The sequence below is a fragment of the Mercenaria mercenaria genome, chromosome 8, assembly GCF_021730395.1.
Source record: "Mercenaria mercenaria strain notata chromosome 8, MADL_Memer_1, whole genome shotgun sequence".
Lineage (NCBI taxonomy): Eukaryota > Metazoa > Mollusca > Bivalvia > Venerida > Veneridae > Mercenaria > Mercenaria mercenaria.
Window position 1 is genome coordinate 22,116,925 of NC_069368.1, and position 20,919 is coordinate 22,137,843.

At 34.9% G+C, this 20,919-nt stretch overlaps 1 protein-coding gene across 1 annotated transcript in view; it reads right to left on the minus strand.

Moving 5' to 3' along the window:
* The window catches only part of LOC123522899 (MAU2 chromatid cohesion factor homolog), a 44,962-nt gene extending 24,657 nt beyond the window's left edge, over positions 1-20,305 (minus strand). The window contains exons 1-10 of the mRNA XM_053549525.1: positions 20,038-20,305; positions 15,345-15,362; positions 14,865-14,927; positions 12,933-13,028; positions 12,310-12,432; positions 10,902-11,057; positions 9,568-9,643; positions 6,520-6,593; positions 5,627-5,717; positions 2,301-2,404 (exon numbers count right to left, since the gene is read on the minus strand). Coding sequence (XP_053405500.1) covers positions 2,301-2,404; positions 5,627-5,717; positions 6,520-6,593; positions 9,568-9,643; positions 10,902-11,057; positions 12,310-12,432; positions 12,933-13,028; positions 14,865-14,927; positions 15,345-15,362; positions 20,038-20,274 — 1,038 coding nt within the window. The 5' untranslated portion in view covers positions 20,275-20,305. The remainder of the gene's footprint in view (positions 1-2,300; positions 2,405-5,626; positions 5,718-6,519; positions 6,594-9,567; positions 9,644-10,901; positions 11,058-12,309; positions 12,433-12,932; positions 13,029-14,864; positions 14,928-15,344; positions 15,363-20,037) is intronic.
* Positions 20,306-20,919: the final 614 nt, after the last annotated feature.

The window sequence follows — 20,919 nt, forward strand, 5'->3', positions numbered from 1 at the left end:
ATTTTGCGGCAATGATTTTAAAAGGTAACAAGAGCACCGCCTTGCGGGTGCTGACGCTCATCTGATTTTTTTTGTATAATAGAAATATTGTCTTACCCATGATTTTCTAAGTCTAAAAAGGGCCATCATTCTTGCAAAAAGCAGGATAGAGTTATGTTTCTTAATGTACAGCGTCAGCTTATGATGGTGAAAAACTGTTGCAAGTTTTAAAGCAATAGCTTTGATAGTTTATGAGAAAAGCTGACTTAAACATAATACTCAACCAAGAAAACTGATTTTCTAAGTCCAAAAGGGGCAATAATTATTGCAAAAAGCAGGATGAAGTTATGTTTCTTGCTGTACAGAGTCAGCTTATGATGGTGAACAGTGTTGCAAGTTGTTTCAAAGCAACAGCTTTGATAGTTTAAGAGAAAAGGTTGACCTAAACATAAAACTTAACCAAGAAATCTGATATTTTCTAAGTCCAAAAGGGGCCATAAATCTTGCAAAAAGCAGGATGCAGTTATGTTTCTTGCTGTACAGGGTCAGCTTATGATGGTGAACAAGTGTTGCAAGTTTCAAAGTTTTAAAGCAATAGCTTTGATAGTTTAGGAGAAAAGCTGACCTAAACATAAAACTTAACCAAGAAAACTAAGTCCAAAAGGGGCAATAATTCTTGCAAAAAGCAGAATGGAGTTATGTTTCTTGATGTACAGGGTCAGCTTATGATGGTGAAGAAGTGTTGCAAGTTTCAAAGCAATAGCTTTGATAGTTTAGGAGAAAGGTTGACCTAAACATAAAACTTAACCAAGAAATCTGATATTTTCTAAGTACAAAAGGGGCCATAAATCTTGCAAAAAGCAGGATAGAGTTATGTTTCTTGCTGTACAGGGTCAGCTTATGATGGTGAACAAGTGTTCAAAGTTTCAAAGCAATAGCTTTGATAGTTTAGGAGAAAAGCTGACCTTAACATAAAACTTAACCAAGCAACACCGACACAGACGCCGACATCGATGAAGTGATGACAATAACTCATCTTTTTTTTTTCAAAAAATCAGATGAGCTCAAAATCATCATCAGAATCACAAAGACAATGCCACCACTTTAAAACTATATTTTATGGGGAAAACTTTACTGTTTTGTGACTTTTTAACTTAATCAAGCTTTAAAAAATACCAATCTTTTTGACAGACCTTGACAGATTAATGGGACAGCGTAACTTGATTTTGGCAAAATCAAATGAAAAACTGCCATAAGCAAACAGAAATTATTGGTAAAAATTAACTTTGGTAATAGAAAAAAATTTAGAAAAATAATTCTAGGTTTGATAATCATTTTCTGTCTGTCACATATTTTCACGACCATGATTTTCAGAAAATTTCGGTCATTTATAGAAAGATTTACACATGCACAAGCGTCAAGATGCAGATATAAGTCTAACCTTGCAACAGAAACTCTTATATTCAAAATTTTTTTTCAAAACAAGTTTGCACAGCCTCAGTATTTCATCAGTAAAAATATGACACTAGTACTGATGAATATAACAGGACCAGATGTAGGTAATGGGGGTAAGTGCTTCAATGATTTCCTTCTGTACTTTGATTTATAAAGCCCTTTCATTAAATATACAATTCAGTGATAGATGCCCATGATGTAGGACATTAAAGACAATGACTTTTATTAGAGCCTTTTGCATGTTTTTGTACTCCAATGTTCACTTTCAAATGCACCAGAATGCACCAAATGAGTCGTTATAACCTAAACAATTCTGGGAGAGTTCCCTCATAACCTGTACAACAAGATGAGAAACTCATTACACTCACTCTATCACCGCCATTGGCGTGTAAAAAATTTCTTGTAACATGCCTCCCAAATTTTTTGGCTACAACCCTGAATTATTTGTAGAGTATTTAGTAAATGAAAATTGAATAAACTGGGCCTTAGTCACTTCTGGTAGGCCATCTACATAATACAATGTAAGTCCTAAAATCTAAGCTTTCACCTCAGAATATTAGTTCCCACTCAAGTGCTGATTTAGTTTTTCTCAGAACCTAGGTTTTCAAGCTTAACTGATGCACAATAATTACCAGAACCAGTTAAATGAAATTGCAGGTTTTTGACTATGAACCTAGGTACCCCATGATCAGCTGGCACATTTCAATGTATTCTTTACCTACCTCCCGTACAGCAGTAGTTTTTTTTGCCATGACTAGCCAGCACATTATAACTAGTTCTATACCTACATAAGGTTTGGCCATAGTTTTGTTTCACCATAATCAGCTGACACACTGCAATGTACTGTGTATGTATTGTATACCTACCTCCTGTATGGCGGTAGTTTTATTCCCCATGATCAGCCGACACATTACAATGTGTTCTAAAAGCATGATCTGGAAGGAGGACAAAAGTGGATGGGCATCTAGCACTGAAATAAAACAAGCAAATTCAATAAATTAGTATCTACCACCAATAAAGAAAATAAGTTAACCCTAAAAGGCATTCTCTGCTTACAAAAAGACCCAGAGCTCCAGATAAGCTCCATATTTGCGTATTTACGCAATTAAAATTGCAGAAAACCCAATTGAATTCATACAGTGTGCGTACTAAAATGCAAGTTAAATTCCTAATACCCAATTTGTAAAAAATCGCTTGCGTTCGCATTTTCCTTATTACTAGAATGTGTACCAGACTTTAACGCTATATTTAACTGACTGGTTATACGTTACGGCAGAACAGGTTGCAATTTATCAGCAAAATCACAGGACCATTCAATCGGCTGATAGGTGTTATTTGGACGCTTTGTAAACAATTTTACCCTAACCAATTTTATGCCGATAAAATGTAAGAGGTCACAGAAAAAACATAGTTGAAGCACAAACAAACAAGTTAGTTGGGTATTTTGCTGTTCAACAATGACAGTTATCTGTTTGTGACGATGTAGTGTCACCAATACTGGATGACATCTTTTCGGAGAATGCATATTGCGGTGACCACATCGTTCGGGATACTGTGGATGAACTGATCTCCGACTGCATTAAAAGTGAAAAAGAAAACAACAGTATGGAACATTCATTACAGTTTTAACCCTTAGCCTGCTCGCGGCAAGTGATTCTGCCTTTGCGACCAGTGCAGACCAAGATCAGCCTGCACATCCGTGCAGTCTGATCATGGTTTGCACTGTTCACCTTTCAGTCAGTATCTTTTTGGTAAGCACCCCTTTTAACAGTTAATGGTACTGTCCAAATTGAAAGATGGACAAATTCATTATAGAAATTTAGCAGGGTAAGGGTTATATACATTTTTGTATTAAACATTGAAGGGTGCCATTAACTCATTAATACCTGCAGCCATATCGCCGCTTAATTACTGGCATCAATTTTTCGATACATTCCTGAGCCACTTATCAATTTATCTGCTTTGTATGCCTGTGGATTTTCACTGATAATCAATAATCGATAAGATCTAGGCATCCTTTGATCAATATTAGGGACAAACATCTGTTTATAACAGATGAATAAAACTGAAATTTTCACATCTGATACTAAAATTTATGATCTATTCAATAATTTAAAATTTACTATTATTTTAATTTGCAAAATTGTTTCACAGGATACTGAAGTAACACGAATATGGAAAACTGCAATATTCAAGAAAGATTTGACATAGAAAAACAGCCATTATTTGATTATTTTATATTTATTCAAATATCATTAATTGCTAAACTTTAAAGCAAATGACATTATAAAAGAACAGAAAAATACTGAATCAAAAAGAAAGACTCTGCAGTATAATAGAATGAGAATATAAAACAGGCAATACATAGAAATAACTTTCTAGTTTCGATATTTAGTGATGAGTATATTGAAAATACATGCTTAAATAATAAATAGTTTTATTGTTTCGATCGCTTCCGGGTTTTATAAATCTTTAGTGTAAAATATTTCATTGGCTGACTTTGACAGCAGTCCAATCGTTGGTACTCTTACAAACGTAAAATCACGCCACGCGGCATACAGTATTATCAGGCAGATAGCGCATTTATGCGATCCTCGGCATACACGCCTGTTATCTTTTGACGGATAAATACGACATGCGGTACTCGATAAGAGTTAAAATGAACGCATAAATGCGGTCTGCGTCCTTAATGAGTTAAAGTACTTAGATACTTAGTCAATCCTGTCTAATGATATATACCATGTATACTGTAAGCAAAAATACTCAATCGTTAGTGCACGATTGGTAAAATACCCAATTGGTTTAAGCAAATACCCAATTACTTCTGAAAAGGCTGGGTAATGATATTATTTTTACCCAATTCAAATTTCCAATACCCAGTTCAGACAAAAAGTGATAGGTAAATACCCAATTGCACTAAAAGCTTATCTGGAGCTCTGAAGACTTTCCTAAAGCATATCAGTTTGGTCCAAATGTCTCTTTCCTAACTCAATACAACTTGCATAATTTGCATTACATTAAGTACCACATTCCTAACTGAAGTTACCGACAACATATATTTCCCTATTTTCAGTAATAGTGTATTACACATTGGACAAAGCATGAATTTTAGTCTTATACCAAGTATGGACGTAATTTCTCATTCCTAACTAAGTCATATTTAATCATTTTTGTGATTGTGAGAAAACCATTTTTTTTATTTAAAGTAACAACTAGAGCTATCACTAAAAGCGATTAATACCCCCAGAAACGTCTTTGATACAGGGAAAGTTAAATGTTGTGATCATCACCTTTGACAATCAAGCGTGACCTTGACCTTTAACCTAGTAACCTGAATTGTGCACTCTGCATGTTGTCTGGATGGAGTTAACAATTGATATTAATTAAATGAAATTCATTCTAGGGGTTTAGGAGACATGGGGTGGACACAAATCTAAGCTTTTTGACATTTAATCTCTATGTCACTGGCCTTAGACAGAGTGACCTGTGTTCTGTGCTTGCTGAAGTTAACAACTGATGTTATAAGAAAGTCTTCAAAGCCATTTACTACTTAATAGACAATATGGAAGTTAAGCATCTCCAAGGCTGACCTTGGACCTAGTGACCTGCATTTTGTGCTCTGCATTTTGTCTTGTTGAGGTTAACAACAGTTACTGATGCTAATTTTAAGAAAGATTTCCAAGCCATTTAGTTAAATATGGGAGTTAAGCTTACTGATCTCCATGGTTGACCTTCGACCTAGTGATTTGAGATTCATGCACTCTGCATGTCATCTTGATGAGGCTAATAAATGATGCTAGTTTTTTTGAAAATCTTCCCCGTGGTTCAGAGATATGGAGCAAACACAAAATAAGGATGGACCAAATGACCAGCAGACATGCATGACTCCAATATAGCCCCGATATACTTTGGGAATATAATAATCAATAAAAGATATATTTGTAATAGAGATCTAACACTTTGTAATTAGTACTTTTGATCCTTGAATAAGTCATTAACAGAATAAATGGAAAGTAAAATCTCCTATAAAATCCTGCATAAATGAGAATGACTGCCTTTAAAGAACATGTAGACAACTGTCAGAGATGAATAGACAGATGGAAGACCTGTAAACCTAAAATATCACAGATGACCAAAATATTCTTCTTTGGAACCATGGCATGCAAGACTTAGTACTGTAATATGAACATACTTTTGAGTTTTTCTATCTGCATGAGAGCTTTATCTGTGTATTTCTGAGCCTTGTCCATATATCCAGCTTGCATAGAATGCATGACTGTCACCTGAAATAGTGGACAAACATTTGAGCCATGCCATGAGAAAACCAACATAGTGGCTTTGCGACCAGCATGGATCCAGACCAGCCTGTGCATCCGCGCAGTCTGGTCAGGATCCATGCTGTTCGCTAACAGTTTCTCCAATTCCAATAGGCTTTAAAAGCGAACAGCAAGGATCCTGATCAGACTGCGCGGAAGCGCAGGCTGGTCTGGATCCATGCTGGTCGCAAACCCACTATGTTGGTTTTCTCATGGCACGGCTCATTTATACGTTATATTCTTACATAACAGCTTTTTCTCTCTTGTTGAATATTTTCACCAATTTTTGGAATAACATTATTTTTTAGACTAAAGCATCCATGATATTTTACACCATAGATTTACCATGAATATATAAACTTAATTTAATTAAACAATTTCACCTTTAATACAGGCATCATGATCCAGAACTACAGGTAATAGCTGAATATGTTTCATATAATTGCCTCATTTGTTGGGTTATCTCTGTGTACTTTACATGTCAGTAGTTACCACTGACCAAAAAGTCACAAAATTTTTGTTGAATAACAAAAAAAAAAAAAAATAAGCTCAGGCAATTATAATCATATGATACTACCAAATCATTAATATTCTTTGGAGACTAATTTTCGTGGATTTCATGGTTGAGTAAATCCCAATAAACACTTACAAATCCCATTCATTTTTATCTCAAAAGGTTAAAATCTATGATATTCAAACCCCTACAAAATAGCTGTTTTCGGTAAAACCCTGACATTGTATGTCCATGAATGGAGTTACCAGTACTTACCAGATAAACCAGTACACACATATGTTCCTTTGGCAACCACTGAAACATGTCAATCTGATTGTTACCAACTGGATCTGAAACAAGTTTCAGGCATGTTACTTCCATTATAATAATACAGTACACAGTGAAATCAAAACTTTTTGAGGGGGAATAGTATTCATGGATTTTGCAGTTGAGTCAATTTACAAAATTAAATCCAAATGAACAAGTAGAATTCTAAATCATTTTATGTTCAAAATTTGAAATCCACATATTCATATTCTCATGAAATAGCCATTCTAGCTCAAATTTTGCAAACACAATTTTGTACTCATGAAATTAATTGATTTCACAGAATAGAGTTCCAATATTGCATCTGATGACATCTATTTTAAATTATGTACATTATAAAACAAGAGAACCATGATAGCCATAATCATTGCACTATATTGCTCACCTGATTCAAATAGGTACATGCACAGTTTATAGTTCAATCGTTGTTTTTTAAAAACATGAATGATATAATTATGAAATGTGCAGGCATTCCTAAGTGTAACAGTATGCAACATTCATCATATGAGCCGTGCCATGAGAAAACCAACATAGTGGGTATGCGACCAGCATGGATCCAGACCAGCCTGCACATCCGCGCAGTCTGGTCAGGCTCCATGCTGTTCGCTTTTAAAGCCTATTGGAATTGGAGAAACTGTTAGCGAACAGCATGGAGCCTGACCAGACTGCGCAGATGCGCAGGCTGGTCTGGATCCATGCTGGTCGCATACCCACTATGTTGGTTTTCCCATGGCATGGCTCATATTTGCATTACTAAAGTTTCTGTTATATAAGTCTATGTAAAAACAAGAGACTCCCAAGAACTGGGCCAATTTTGACCGAAGGGGCTTATTACAACCTTGGTATTTGAGAAGTTTCTCTACATACTGATAGGAGTCTACGTAAAACAGGTTACCCAATGGTAAGGGCCAATCTGGCCTGCAGTTTCTTAAGAGAAATTTCAAGTTTTTATTCAAGCCGTGTAGAGAAAACTTGAGCTATCACTAAAGGTGATGAATGTACCGCACCCCCCCACCCCCCCCGCATGCACTGACACAGTACATTGCAATTTGACGCACACAAGATTGCATAATTATGTGGTCTGTATGTATATAGACTGTATGTACAGTATAGTAACAAAAAACAAAGTCCCATAACTATGCAGAATATTTATCTAAAAAAATGTAACATGCACCATGCACAACTAGGGTTGGTACTGATCACTTGTGTGAAGTTTTATTAAATTGTGTGTAAGGGTTTGGTAGATTAGGCACGCACAAGATTGCATATGCAGACTGTATGTACATAGTATGTTAACAAGAAACAAAGTCCCATAACTCTGCAATCTTTGTCGCTGAAAGAACCTAACATGCCCCATGCACAACTACTGTTGTTACTGATCACTTGTGTGAAGTTTCATTAAATTGTGTCAAGGGGATGAGGAGAGATGGTGCGCACAAGATTGTGTCTATGTATATAGTATAGTAACAAAAAAACAAAGTCCCATAACTCTGCAATTTTTTTTCTGAAAGAACCTAACATGCCCCATGCACAACTACTGTTGTTACTGATAACTTGTGTGAAGTTTCATTAAATTGTGTCACGGGGATGAGGAGAGATGGTGCGCACAAGATTGTGTCTATGTATATAGTATAGTAACAAAAAAAACAAAGTCCCATAACTCTGCAATTTTTTTTTCTAAAAGAACCTAACATGCCCCATGCACAACTACTGTTGGTACTGATCACTTGTGTGAAGTTTCATTAAATTGTGTCAAGGGGATGAGGAGAGATGGTGCACACAAGATTGTGTCTATGTATATAGTATAGTAACAAAAAAACAAAGTCCCATAACTCTGCAAATTTTTTTTTCTAAAAGAACCTAACATGCCCCTTGCACAACTACTGTTGGTACTGATCATTTGTGTGAAGTTTCATTAAATTCTGTCAAGGGGATAAGGAGAGATGGTGCGCACAAGATTGCATCTACGGACAGACGGCCAGACAGACAGACGGACAGAAAGACAACCTGAAACCAGTATACCCTCCCTTACAACTTTGTTGTCGGGGGGTACAACTAGCTCTGTCCACTTTTGGCCATATTTTTAAACAAATAAAAATAATGTCAAAGGGTTTGGGAGAGTTTCATCCAAGGAACATTTATGAGAAAATATACTGAAATTGGCTAAGTGGCTTCTGAGTTGATGCTTTTCTTGTTGGTTGCTATAGCAACCAAATTCAACACTGATGACCTAGATTTAAAGGAATCTGAAAAACAACCACTCAAGGAACATTTCTTTTCAGTTTAATTGAAAAAATCCATGTGGTAAATGTTCTTGAACTTATGGATGACAGACAACAGATGGGAGATTGACATTCAAAAATCCTAAAAGTATTGCATTGCAGGGGCGGCGAAATCTGATTTTGACTTGCTTGTCCGTTTTTGTCATTTGATATTTTTTACTTGTCCGTATGATAGTTATATAGTAAATTTTGGTCAAATTTCACTTGTCCGTACATGCTTTGGGACAACCTGGGCAATATAGACAATTGAATTTGCCACCCCTGCTGCAAGTGTACCCCATGCCCAGGTGAGTAAAAAACAGAAGCAACTAAAACATTAAATTGAGAATTGACTGCCTAAATGCTAGTGAAAAAGGTTCCCACCTTAAAGCCTCTAAAAACAAAAATTCTAAATACCAGATCAAAGTCCTTCTCCATCGAAAGTGCAGACATACTTACCTTCATCTGTTTACAGATTATAGCCTATCATCTGAAAACTGACCATCGTCAATATTCAGCTGAAATATTGTCTGAATATTAACCTCCATCTGTATGTAGCTTTGTTATTGTCTGAATACTAACCTTTGTCAGTATACAACTGGGTTATTGTCTGAATACTGACCTCCATGAAACTGTGTTATTATCTGAAAACTAACCTTCATCTGTATGAAGCTGTGTTATTGTCTGAATACTGACCTCCATCTGAATGAAACTGGCTTAATATCTGAAAACTAACCTTCATCTGTATGAAGCTGGGTTATTGTCTGAATACTCTGCTGAAGCTGTTTCAATGCTGGTTTCACACTCTTCACCTGCAGAAAATTGGTATTTATAGTTTGTGTTCATAAAATATAAAATACAGCTGGTATTCATTTGTTTCAGTGTAAGATTAAATAATCTTTTACTGAGTGTTCACCTGGTGCAAAATTTTCAGAAGTGGTGTATCCATGAGTAAATCAGCGAAATTTTTAGGTCAGAAAAGGGCATAATTCTGTCAAAATTGATGCATTGCAACTAAAACTGAGCTTGGTCTGTAACTTCATTCATATACCTGTGTACTTAAAATGAATTCAATCTACTATCCTTTCAAGAGTTATTAAACTGACGATCAAATGAGCCATGCCATGAGAAAACCAACATAGTGGGTTTGTGACCAGCATGGATCCTGACCAGACTGCGCATCTGCGCAGTCTGGTCAGGATCCATGCTGCTCTCTTTCAAAGCCTATTGCAATCAGAGAAACCATTAGCGAACAGCATGGATCCTGACCAGCGGATGCGCAGGCTGGTCTGGATCCATGCTGGCCGCAAACCAACTATGTTGGTTTTCTCATGGCACGGCTCAAATTTAAGTTGAAAAGGGACCATAATTGTACTAAAATTGGCTGACAGTATTAACAGAAATCAAACCAGTATTTCATAAACAAGTACCTGTCCACCTAAAATTAATTCAAACAATAAATCCTTTCATATGATATCAAAATAGCAGAAATTTTGCTACTAAATTTTAGGACCAAAAGACGCCATAACTCCGGCAAACACTTGTGGATTGTAACCAAAATAATAATCAATCTGTAGCTAATGATCATACACAAGGTATCCCAAAAAACAAATTTATTCCATCCATTCTTTCAGGTGCAGAGACAGATAGATGAACCAACTTTGTGGTTCCAATATCACCACTCATAGGTTTACTTAAAGTTTGTGAAAATGGGCATAATTTTGTAAAATATCTAACAGCTTTCATTTCATGATCCTAATGAATTGTAAACAGTCTGAAAGCTTTCAGTCCAAAAGACCCTGAGAAACCTGTTTACATGCAAAACTTTGACCAAAATCTCTAAGTTAAGAAGGGGCATGAATTTGGCAAAATGTAAACAGGAGTCAAGAAACTTGCACTATTAGATCATCTCATGATACTGAAGACATGTAATTTTAAAATGATCCGGGTCTGAAAGTTTCTGAGCAAACCAACTTATATGCACACCTTCCATGACACTGATAGCAGTGTGACAACATTACTATTTGAAATTTTGGACAAGCTAAAAATAGAACCAAGAGACAAACTGACCTGTCCTGCAGTAAGGTAATGACACACTTGAAGTACAAGGAAGAAAACTTTGAGTGATTCTTTCTGAACTGAGGGTCCAGTCCACTGTTCTATCATAGAACCTGCCCTAGACAGGGTCTCGTTCACCTGCATGGCATCTTTATTGATCAGCAGTAACTGCAAATATAGACACAGTTTACAGCCAGGCCTTTTTTTATGCTGATTTTAGGGCCGAAATTCGGCCCCATTCCCCAATCTAAAAAGTATACTTTTTTCCCCACCTTGGCCAAAAATTCCCCATGCAAAAAAAAATGAAATTAGTTTTGATTTTCAGTCCTGATTTTAACAACTTTTCAGCAAATATATTCCTCCAAACAATGATTTAGCGACGTAAATTTCCCCTCCAAAAGGGACCTGGTACCCTTCCCCAAATTTACAAAAAAAGGGCTGACAGCTCACATAAAATTGTTACATCTTGTGAACATTTAAGTTCTAAATGACAATATCCAATAGGGAAATATTATGCAGCCACTTAACTTAATGTTTATATAATGTGTATTACTACCAGAGTGAAAAAATATTCTTATCACATGTTTGACGTTGCAGGAATGTAATAAAGCCATTAAACAAAAATGATAATACGTAAGTGTAATAAAGCTTTAACGTAGATGTCGTTAATAGTATAGGAGACGTTCAACTTGGTCAAACTGACTTGTTTATATAGTAAAAGGAAGTTGAATTTTTTTTATGTTTCGACAGGAAAGCCTAACATGTGATAAAAAGAATATTACATTTATTAGTGACTTTCCACTTTGAATTGATTAAACTCTTTGAATAAAATTGATAAAATGCTCGATAGAGCCTCGCATTTTATTATTTTATTTAACTCGTTTAATAAATTCAATATGAATAAACACACATGTAATATCATGTTGTATATATTCCCTTAAAGCAAAATATCTTAAGTGTTGTATTAAAAGATCTCATAAAATACATCTATAGTTCAATCAATACTTGAAAGTAAAATGTACCATTCCCATTCCCCTGGTATACATACATGTAGCATATACCAACTCATGTGTAACAACCAGCAGTATGCTTACCACTCCATTTCTAAGTTGAATACTGTGAGCTTACTGACAAGGCATAGTTAACCTTAGATCTAAGCACCTACCCCTTATAAAGAAGGAACAGGACAGTTGTATAATATGAATTTGGTAATGAAGAATAGCCAGCCCAGGAACCTAGTGGTACATTTATAATTCCCTTACTAGGAAGAAAAAGGAGTGTTGTATAATATGAATTTGCTGACTAGGAATAGTCAGCCCCATAACCTAGCAATACACTTAATAAGAAGAAACTGGAGTGATGTACAATGTTAATTTGTTGACGAGACACAATCAGCGCCAGACACTGAAGGTACACTTACCATTCCTTTACTGAGAAGAAACAGAAGTGTTGTATAATGCGAGCTTGCTGATGAAGCAAAGTCAGCTCCGGCACCTAGCAATGCACACGCCTCACTGAATTCCTTCTTTGACGCATGTATTTGCTGAAATTGACATCAGTCGTCTACATGTTCTTTTTTAGGTTACATTGTACCAGCAAATAGATACGTCTGTCTCAGAAACTTGTTTGCTTATTATCTTAGTTAAATAAATATCTGAAATTTCTGATATAAATGGCTGCAAGTCTTTAGTGAATTCCTTGTTTTGCCAATATTGTTTTTGATGAAATATTAGCAAATTAAAGTTCCCTTGCTAAGATATTTGTTCCTGAGCTTAAAAGCACTGGTATATCATCGGCAAAAGGCTGTAACTTAAAAGATAAAACTGAAGACAGGTGTAGACATGAGACTGCATATTTTCAGTGTCCAACAACTGACATGGGTAAAGCCTGAAACTGCCAAAATTCACCACAGCAGCACTGATTACTTAGTGAAGATACTTCTATAAACATTATATTTGTACCTGAAACTAAATAGTAACATGTTTGTAAATGAGGAAGATAACAAATGTGAATATATGCAAAAAACAAAGGCTGGTAACTTACTGCAAGCTGGAACAGTAGTCTACAATGCCAGAATGGTGACTGTTGTGAGATGTCTTTGGCTTTACAAAGTATGGGTTTAGCCAACTGAGTCTGACCCTAAAATATATGGTAACATATATGTACATATACACAGAAATTTATCTACTTCTGCATCAGCTTTGAATTATAGATGTGTAACAAGCATTGTGTGATGTGTAATGTAAACTTTTATTACATCAAAGTCATCCACTTCTATACTGATGATGCCTACAATCAAACAACCCCAGTGTAATCACTGAAATTTACTTGTCTTTTTTCACAAGTATATCATACACTGAATTAGGTTATAATATTATACCATACCAGTTTATCACACTGAATTATGTTACATCTAACCTGTTTATCATACAATTGTGTTATATCTTATCTGTCGTTCATACACTGAATTAGATTTTATCTTACCAGTTTATTATATTGAATTCGGTTTTACCTTACCAGTTTATCAAATATTGAATTTGGTTTTATATTACAAGTTTATCAAATATTGAATTATCTTACCAGTTTATCAAATACTGAATTCGGTTTTATCTTACCAGTTTATCAGTTTTATCTTACCAGTATATCGAATATAGAATTCGGTTTTACCTTACCAGTTTATCAAATATTGAATTTGATTAAATTCGGTTTTATCTTACCAGTTTATCAAATATTGATTTCAGTTTTATCTTACCAGTTTATCATATATCGAATGTTTATATTTTACCAGTTTATCATACACAGAATTACATGTAGTTAATTCTTTACCTGTTCATCTTACAATGAATTAAGATACATGTATTTGTTTAACATACATTGAATTAGGTTTTATCTTATCAGTTTATCATCCATTGAATTAGGTTGTAATATTATACCATACCACTTTATCACACTGAATTATGTTACATCTAACCTGTTTATCATAAAGTTAATTGTGTTTTATCTTATCTGTCGTTCATACACTGAATTCGGTTTTATCTTACCAGTTTATCATATATTGAATTCAGTTTTATCTTACCAGTTTTTACTTTATCAAATACTGAATTCAGTTTTATCTTACCAGTTTGTCAAATACTGAATTTGGTTTTATCTTACCAGTTTATCAAATACTGAATTTGGTTTTATCTTACCAGTTTATCATATATTGAATTCGGTTTTATTTTACCAGTTTATCATAATATTGAATTCGGTTTTATCTTACCAGTTTATCAAATATTAAATTTGGGTGTTATCTTACCAGTTTATCAAAAATAATATTGGATTCATTTGATTTTATCTTACCAGTTTATCAAATACTGAATTCGGTTTTATCTTACCAGTTTATCAAATACTGAATTCGGTTTTATCTTACCAGTTTATCAAATATCAAATACTGAATTCAGTTCTATCTTACCTGTTTATCAAATACTGAATTCAGTTCTATCTTACCAGTTTATCAAATACTGAATTCAGTTTTATCTTACCTGTTTATCAAATACTGAATTCAGTTTTATCTTTCCTGTTTATCAAATATTGAATTCAGTTTTATCTTACCAGTTTATCAAATACTGAATTCAGTTTTATCTTACCTGTTTATCAAATATTGAATTCAGTTTTATCTTACCAGTTTATCAAATACTGATTTCAGTTTTATCTTACCTGTTTATCAAATATTGAATTCAGTTTTATCTTACCAGTTTATCAAATACTGATTTCAGTTTCATCTTACAGGTTTATCAAATATTGAATTCAGTTTTATCTTACCTGTTTATCATATACTGAATAATATTATATTTTACCAGTTTATCATACACAGAATTAGTTAATTCTTTACCTGTTCATCTTACAATGAATTACAATACATGTATTTGTTTAACATACAATGAATTGTGTTACATCTTACTGGTTTATCATATATTGAATCGGTTTATATCTTACCTGTTTATCGTACATTGCAGCCAGAACACTTGCAGCTTCAAATCTAACATCATCGTTGTTAAGCTGACCAAAGTTAAAGAAACAATAGAATATTCATCTGTACACCTGTGTGGCTTTTTTTCTCTCGCTCCAACAACTGTGGGAACTTTAGCATATTTTTTATGAAAAGCCACTTATCCAATTGATAAGAAGAGCCTAATCTTATTATAGTTTAAACCACGACAGAAGAAGAGTCTAATCTTATTATAGTTTAAACCAGGACGGGGGAAAACAAGAAAACAGAAATGTGAACAAGCAAAGCATTGCCACTAAGAATCTTGCATATTATATTACTAGAGTCGAAGAAGAAATTGCAATTTTGTGAAATGCTTCATGAAAACAGTCAAAACTGCATGAGATCAGTCAATACCGCATGAGATCAGTCAAAACTGTTTTCAATCAATGGAAACAAGTATAAGGGTTATTCACTGAAAAGGATACACCTGAAGAAATACTCCACTGAAATATAAAAGAAATTTAGATTAAACTTACTGTAATACTTTATTTAACCTTTAGCCTGCTGTCAGCAAGTGATTCTGCCTTTGCAACCAGTGCAGACCAAGATCAGCCTGCACATTCATGCAGGCTGATTATGGTCTTAACTGTTTGCTGTTCGGTCTGTATCATTTCGGTGCGCTCACCTTTTAACAGTTAATAGTACTGTCCAAATTGATAAATGGATCAGTCCTGGTCCATTTTAAAAATTAAGCAGGGTAAGGGTTAAAGTACATTTGTAGTCAACCTATATATATATAGATAATGATAATCAGCAATGTCTGTGTGATTATGTATCCACCGTATGCAATTTCAACAGCCTTCAGCCATAACAGGAAACCATTTTTCCCAACAACCAGAGAATGCTGAAAGTGTACACCGAGTATATGTAAACAAACAAAAATTGCTATTTGCCATTATGGGTCCACTAACTGTATAACTCATGGCCTACTTTCAATAATGCTAAAATGTAACATTCCAGAGTCTTGAGTTGACACTTTCTCAAGTACGATTTTTACAATTTAAACTGAATTTCCCTGATCTGCATAGCCACAAACAACCTAATTGTTTTCTGTTTTAAAAACCACTGGGATATAAAAATTACCATTTTGCAATTGATTTTGATATATTTTGCATTATTGTTATTAGTTGTATAGTTAATTCTAGCTATGTACATGTATCTAGCTTGATGTAACTATATAGCTAATTTGTCACTTTTCTGGGACATGTTACATATACAACAGCCTGTTGTATATGTAACATGTCAACAGGAAATGTCTAGGCGACCAGTAACCAGACTCCTAGCTTGCATTCTAGCCATCTCCCTTAGCCTCCAGGGGATTTTCTAGGCGTCCGCCAACCGGTAATCAATTTGTTAAAGAATTAAGAATTTAATCAAATTATAGTATTAAACTTGACATAATAAGTTGCTATAATACATATAACAATGATATGATCAGTATTTTAGAGTTAAAACTAGAAATGTGTCCATGGGACACAGATGCCCCCACTACATGACAAAGGACACAGATCAACTTTGGGAAAACAATATTTATGCTGATGCTGTCAAAAAAACTCATTTCTCTTCGTAATGACTGTAGGTAAAATATTTTCGGAGCTACGTGCGAAAAACATTAAAATGACAATTTTTCCTAGGTCAGGGGCCATAACACCTAAATGACTAAATGAATCCGGATGCGAAACCCCAGGTGCACAACTACACATGCTGACCAACATTCCTGTAAACTTTGGTGACTTTAGGTCAAATACTTTTGGAGCTACGCACAACACAACATTAAAATGACCAATTTTTTACTAAGTCAGGGGCCATAACTCCTACATGACAGAATGAATCTGAAGACGCAAAATCCCAGGTGCACAACTACACATGCTGACCAACATTCCTGTAAAGTTTTGTGACTCTACTTCAAATACTTTTCCTACATTCTTAGAAAGAGACATATTGTTGTTTACTCCACACCGGCAGCTGATATTTTAAATTGACACCGCTTTAAAATACACTACCTTACAATCAATATTAATTCCCAACAATTTGATTTACACATGCATTGAGTGTATAATATAGTTTAACCTAGGTTAATAGAGTACCATTCAGTGCCTGTGTACGTTCAATGTGACAGAATGAATGCCGATCGTGCTCTGTAAAGCATCCAGACGTTTCAGATTTTGTTTACGCTAGTTAAAAGTCATTGCATGCATTTCTGTAACTTCATGTACATTTTTATACACTAAAAAATTAGCAGATATGCGTATATATATGCATTATTTTGAAGCATAATTTACGCCAATACGCATCTTATATGGTGCCCTGCATTGTCCCATGGTCCGTGTTGTACAAACCAAAGAGTTATAAAAATAAATAGATCGGCAACTTGAAAGGCATATAGAGCAAATCTCGCCAACATCCCGCTGCTGCAAACGCGATCTTGTTACCAGAAGTTCTCCATGCACCATTTTGTATGCGAAAGAATGACACTGTCAGTTAATTATTTATCACCGTACGACCATGAATTTTCGATAAATAAGAAACCTGTATTTTATGCTTAAGACTATTTCATATTAAACAAATGTTGTTTTAGAAACTAACATTTATTTTACATCATACATGTAGTTTTAAAGGTACAAATTGCAACTCCATGCTCTATTCACTGAGATAACGCCACATCACGCTTGGTTGCTAGATCACAGCCAGTTGCCATTCTGTGTATTTTATACTTCTTTGTCCAAACCAAACAGGATTGTCTTAAGGTACAGATCCGTACAGATTCTTGAGGTACGGATCCTTACCTCTGGCTCTAGACACTTTTATGGAAAAAATAATAGAGAGCTCGAGAATCGAGCTTTACGGTAACGCAAGTATAGTACTTTCACACTTGGTGATGGATTTGAAAAGTTTTGTCGGAAGTTCTTAAAAAGCGCACCCTAGTGGACAGGTGCTCACAGGAAATACTTCTTTTCGCAGTGAAAACAGAACTTCATTCAATTGCTAAAAATTATTCATCATTCGACAATGCAAGAAATATTTACATTTGTTTGAAAAAAAATACTACATTTTTATTTCAAAGATCAAGAATTGGCCAGAAAGTGGAAAAAAAAGTTACTAATAAGTTTTGTAACGTATAATATTCACTGTTACAGGTATGGTGACACTAAATGTAGACTTTTTCTTTCCAAGTGAATTCTCGATATGGACATTATAGGATAAATCCCGTTTTCCGGTATTAACCACCAATAAACACCGCTCCCGGTTTTACGGTGAGGGGGGTATCGGCCATTACGCTACATGGCAGCAGTGTTTAGATTATCCTTTTTTTCAAGTTTTAAACTAAGAAAATGAATAAAAAAATATTGCAGATTATCATTAGACATTGTTGTAATTAAGATGTAGCAAAAACAGGGGTTCCATTTGACCCGGGACCCCGGGTCCGGACCCGGGAGATTTTCAAAAGACGCTCAAAGGACCCGGCGTGATACTTGCCTGTGCGTCCTTCGGGACTCGGAGGCATTTTCCTTTGATAATCCTTTCTCTTATCATTCATTTCCTTCAGTAAAACTATTTCCACGATAGGCACGTGTATTACAAAATAAACACTCGCGGTCATGCCCTCCTGCCTTTGATCTTCTGCTAAATCCCGCCCTTTCTCCTGTAGACATGCCTCGCTGATTTTTTTATCAGCAAGTTATGTCACGGCGAGTGCACATAGGTAACAAGAATCAATGAAGTGTTGAAGCGTATTGATCCTGTGTACTGTCAAAAAAGGCGCCAATTATTAAATTATCGTAAGCAGCTGATTACCGAGCATGTGAAAAGTGCCCTGCAAGATTTATTCATGCAAACTTTAAATTAGACCATTGCTTAGTGATCATACCGTAATTTCAACAAGAAGCTTCACAAATTTTGATGACTTTTGAAAGCAAAAATAAGTTTAGAATGACCGTTCACAAGTCTAATTACACCCGATGCCATAATGCATATTTCCAAAATTCCTTAAAAAAACTAACTTTCAATGCAGTTTTTAATGATAAGTAGCATCATTATTTGAGGAACTATCTCTGATTTAGCTTAGTTGGCCAAGTAAACTAAGCAAAAACTACTTTCCGATGACATTCCGAAAGTGTACCAGTATCCGGATAGTACATTTTGGATACATTTTTATAGAGTGTTATGCACTGTTCTGTTATTAAAAATTAAATGAAACATAGAAGAAAAACCTATTAAATCAAAATAACATGAATTTTGAAAAATATTAGTTTACAATATATGACCTGAAACTGACATTTTCATTATGCTGTAACATGATCTTGGGTTTATTGTTTTCTTAGGTAAAGATCTATGTATTACTAAATAAAAAAATATAGTCAATTATATGGACATGTTGGGGCAGGACTCCTGTATTTTGGAAAAGGACCCTTCAAAATTTGGGCCCAAGGGTTCTGGGACTCTTGGGTTTTCAGGTCTAGCGGAACCCCTGCAAAAATATCCTCAAAGTTTACTTTATTTTTGAAATTTTATCTTCATTGATCTTTTATTCTACACAGCCACTTCCGTGGCTCGATACCAAAGGTGTGAAATTATTTGCATTTTTCAAGGTAAACATTATTTTTGCAAAAAAAAAATGTTGCCGAGGTTGTAGAATAGTATTTCCATTGTGAGAATGTAAGAACCTTCCTAAATCCTTATCTTCTGGCAAAAATAATCACTAATATTGCACACGGTCTTTATATCGGTTAATCTCGCCAGCCCCCCCCTCTCCCGCCACCCCCTGACCCTATTTACGAAATACCGGAAAAACGGGATAAAATTTATCCTTAATGTTGATATGGTATATAGGTTCTCGCTAATTCTTTTGAGAAGTGAATAGTTTCTTTATGACAAATAAATGATGCGGCAATATCCAGATATCTTCCCCTCTACGGAATGAAGTTTATTATATCCACCTCAATCCCCGACCACCACCCCTAAAAGTGTCTTAAACTTATAGATATTGAATTATGACATTCAGAAAGGTTTCTAAATCAATGTATTTTTTACCTCCCATTATTATTTTTGTTCATTCTGTACATAGAGAGGAAGATTCCCAGATATTGCCCTTAAAATTGCAACAGATTTTAACGTTACCGCTTTTTCTAAATGCTGTCTTGCAAGATCGTTGTTTTTAGTGTGGGAGAGCAAAAGATTCCCAAGTTGTAGATGGGTCCGTGCTTCTATAGACGGTGGTGGGTGAAGATTGAAGACAGCCTTTAAGCAATGAATACAATGTCTTATATTCGACACAGTTCTATAACTTTCAGCCAACCCTAAAAGTGCTGTATAACAATTTTGATCAAAATCTGAAGATTTATGATTCGCCGCCATCTTACTTGTTTACTTCCGGTAATGAGTTGTGTCTATCTGCCGTAAATAACGTCCCCATGGAGAGACCTGTTCCATAGATTTCCATTATATAGAGACTTACCCTAAGGTAGGCATACGAAGAACAAAGACGTAAGCTTACCCTAAGCTTTTACACATGGGAAAGAATCTGTTTATATTGTGAAATTGTTTAGTGAACACCGTTTGTTTATCCTAATCCTGTCCATGTTATAGCAGTGCAATGGATTAGTAATCTACCTATGTTAAATCAGGGACATAAATAGATAGGGATTCGCAACGCACTATACAGCAGCCGAAATTATCGATTTTTCATTGCCGTAGGTAAACCGCAAATTATCGGCAATTATTGATCCGTTAGATTAGATAAACTCCTTGCTTTTACTTATCATGGAAGCTCTTTCCTGTAATTACTGACGCATTTGCTCTTCCAAATGAAATGAAATTATATAAAAAGAATTGATAATATTATGGTTATGGTTATACCTCGTAGTTTGAATATGCTTGTGGTCAGCTGACTTTCAAAAAAAAAAAAAAAAATAGCGGTTTGATATGTTTATCAATCTTTTGTCACAAGATTTGTTAAATAGTTTTCTAATCATGTTGACAATTAAGTACTGTTTTACATGT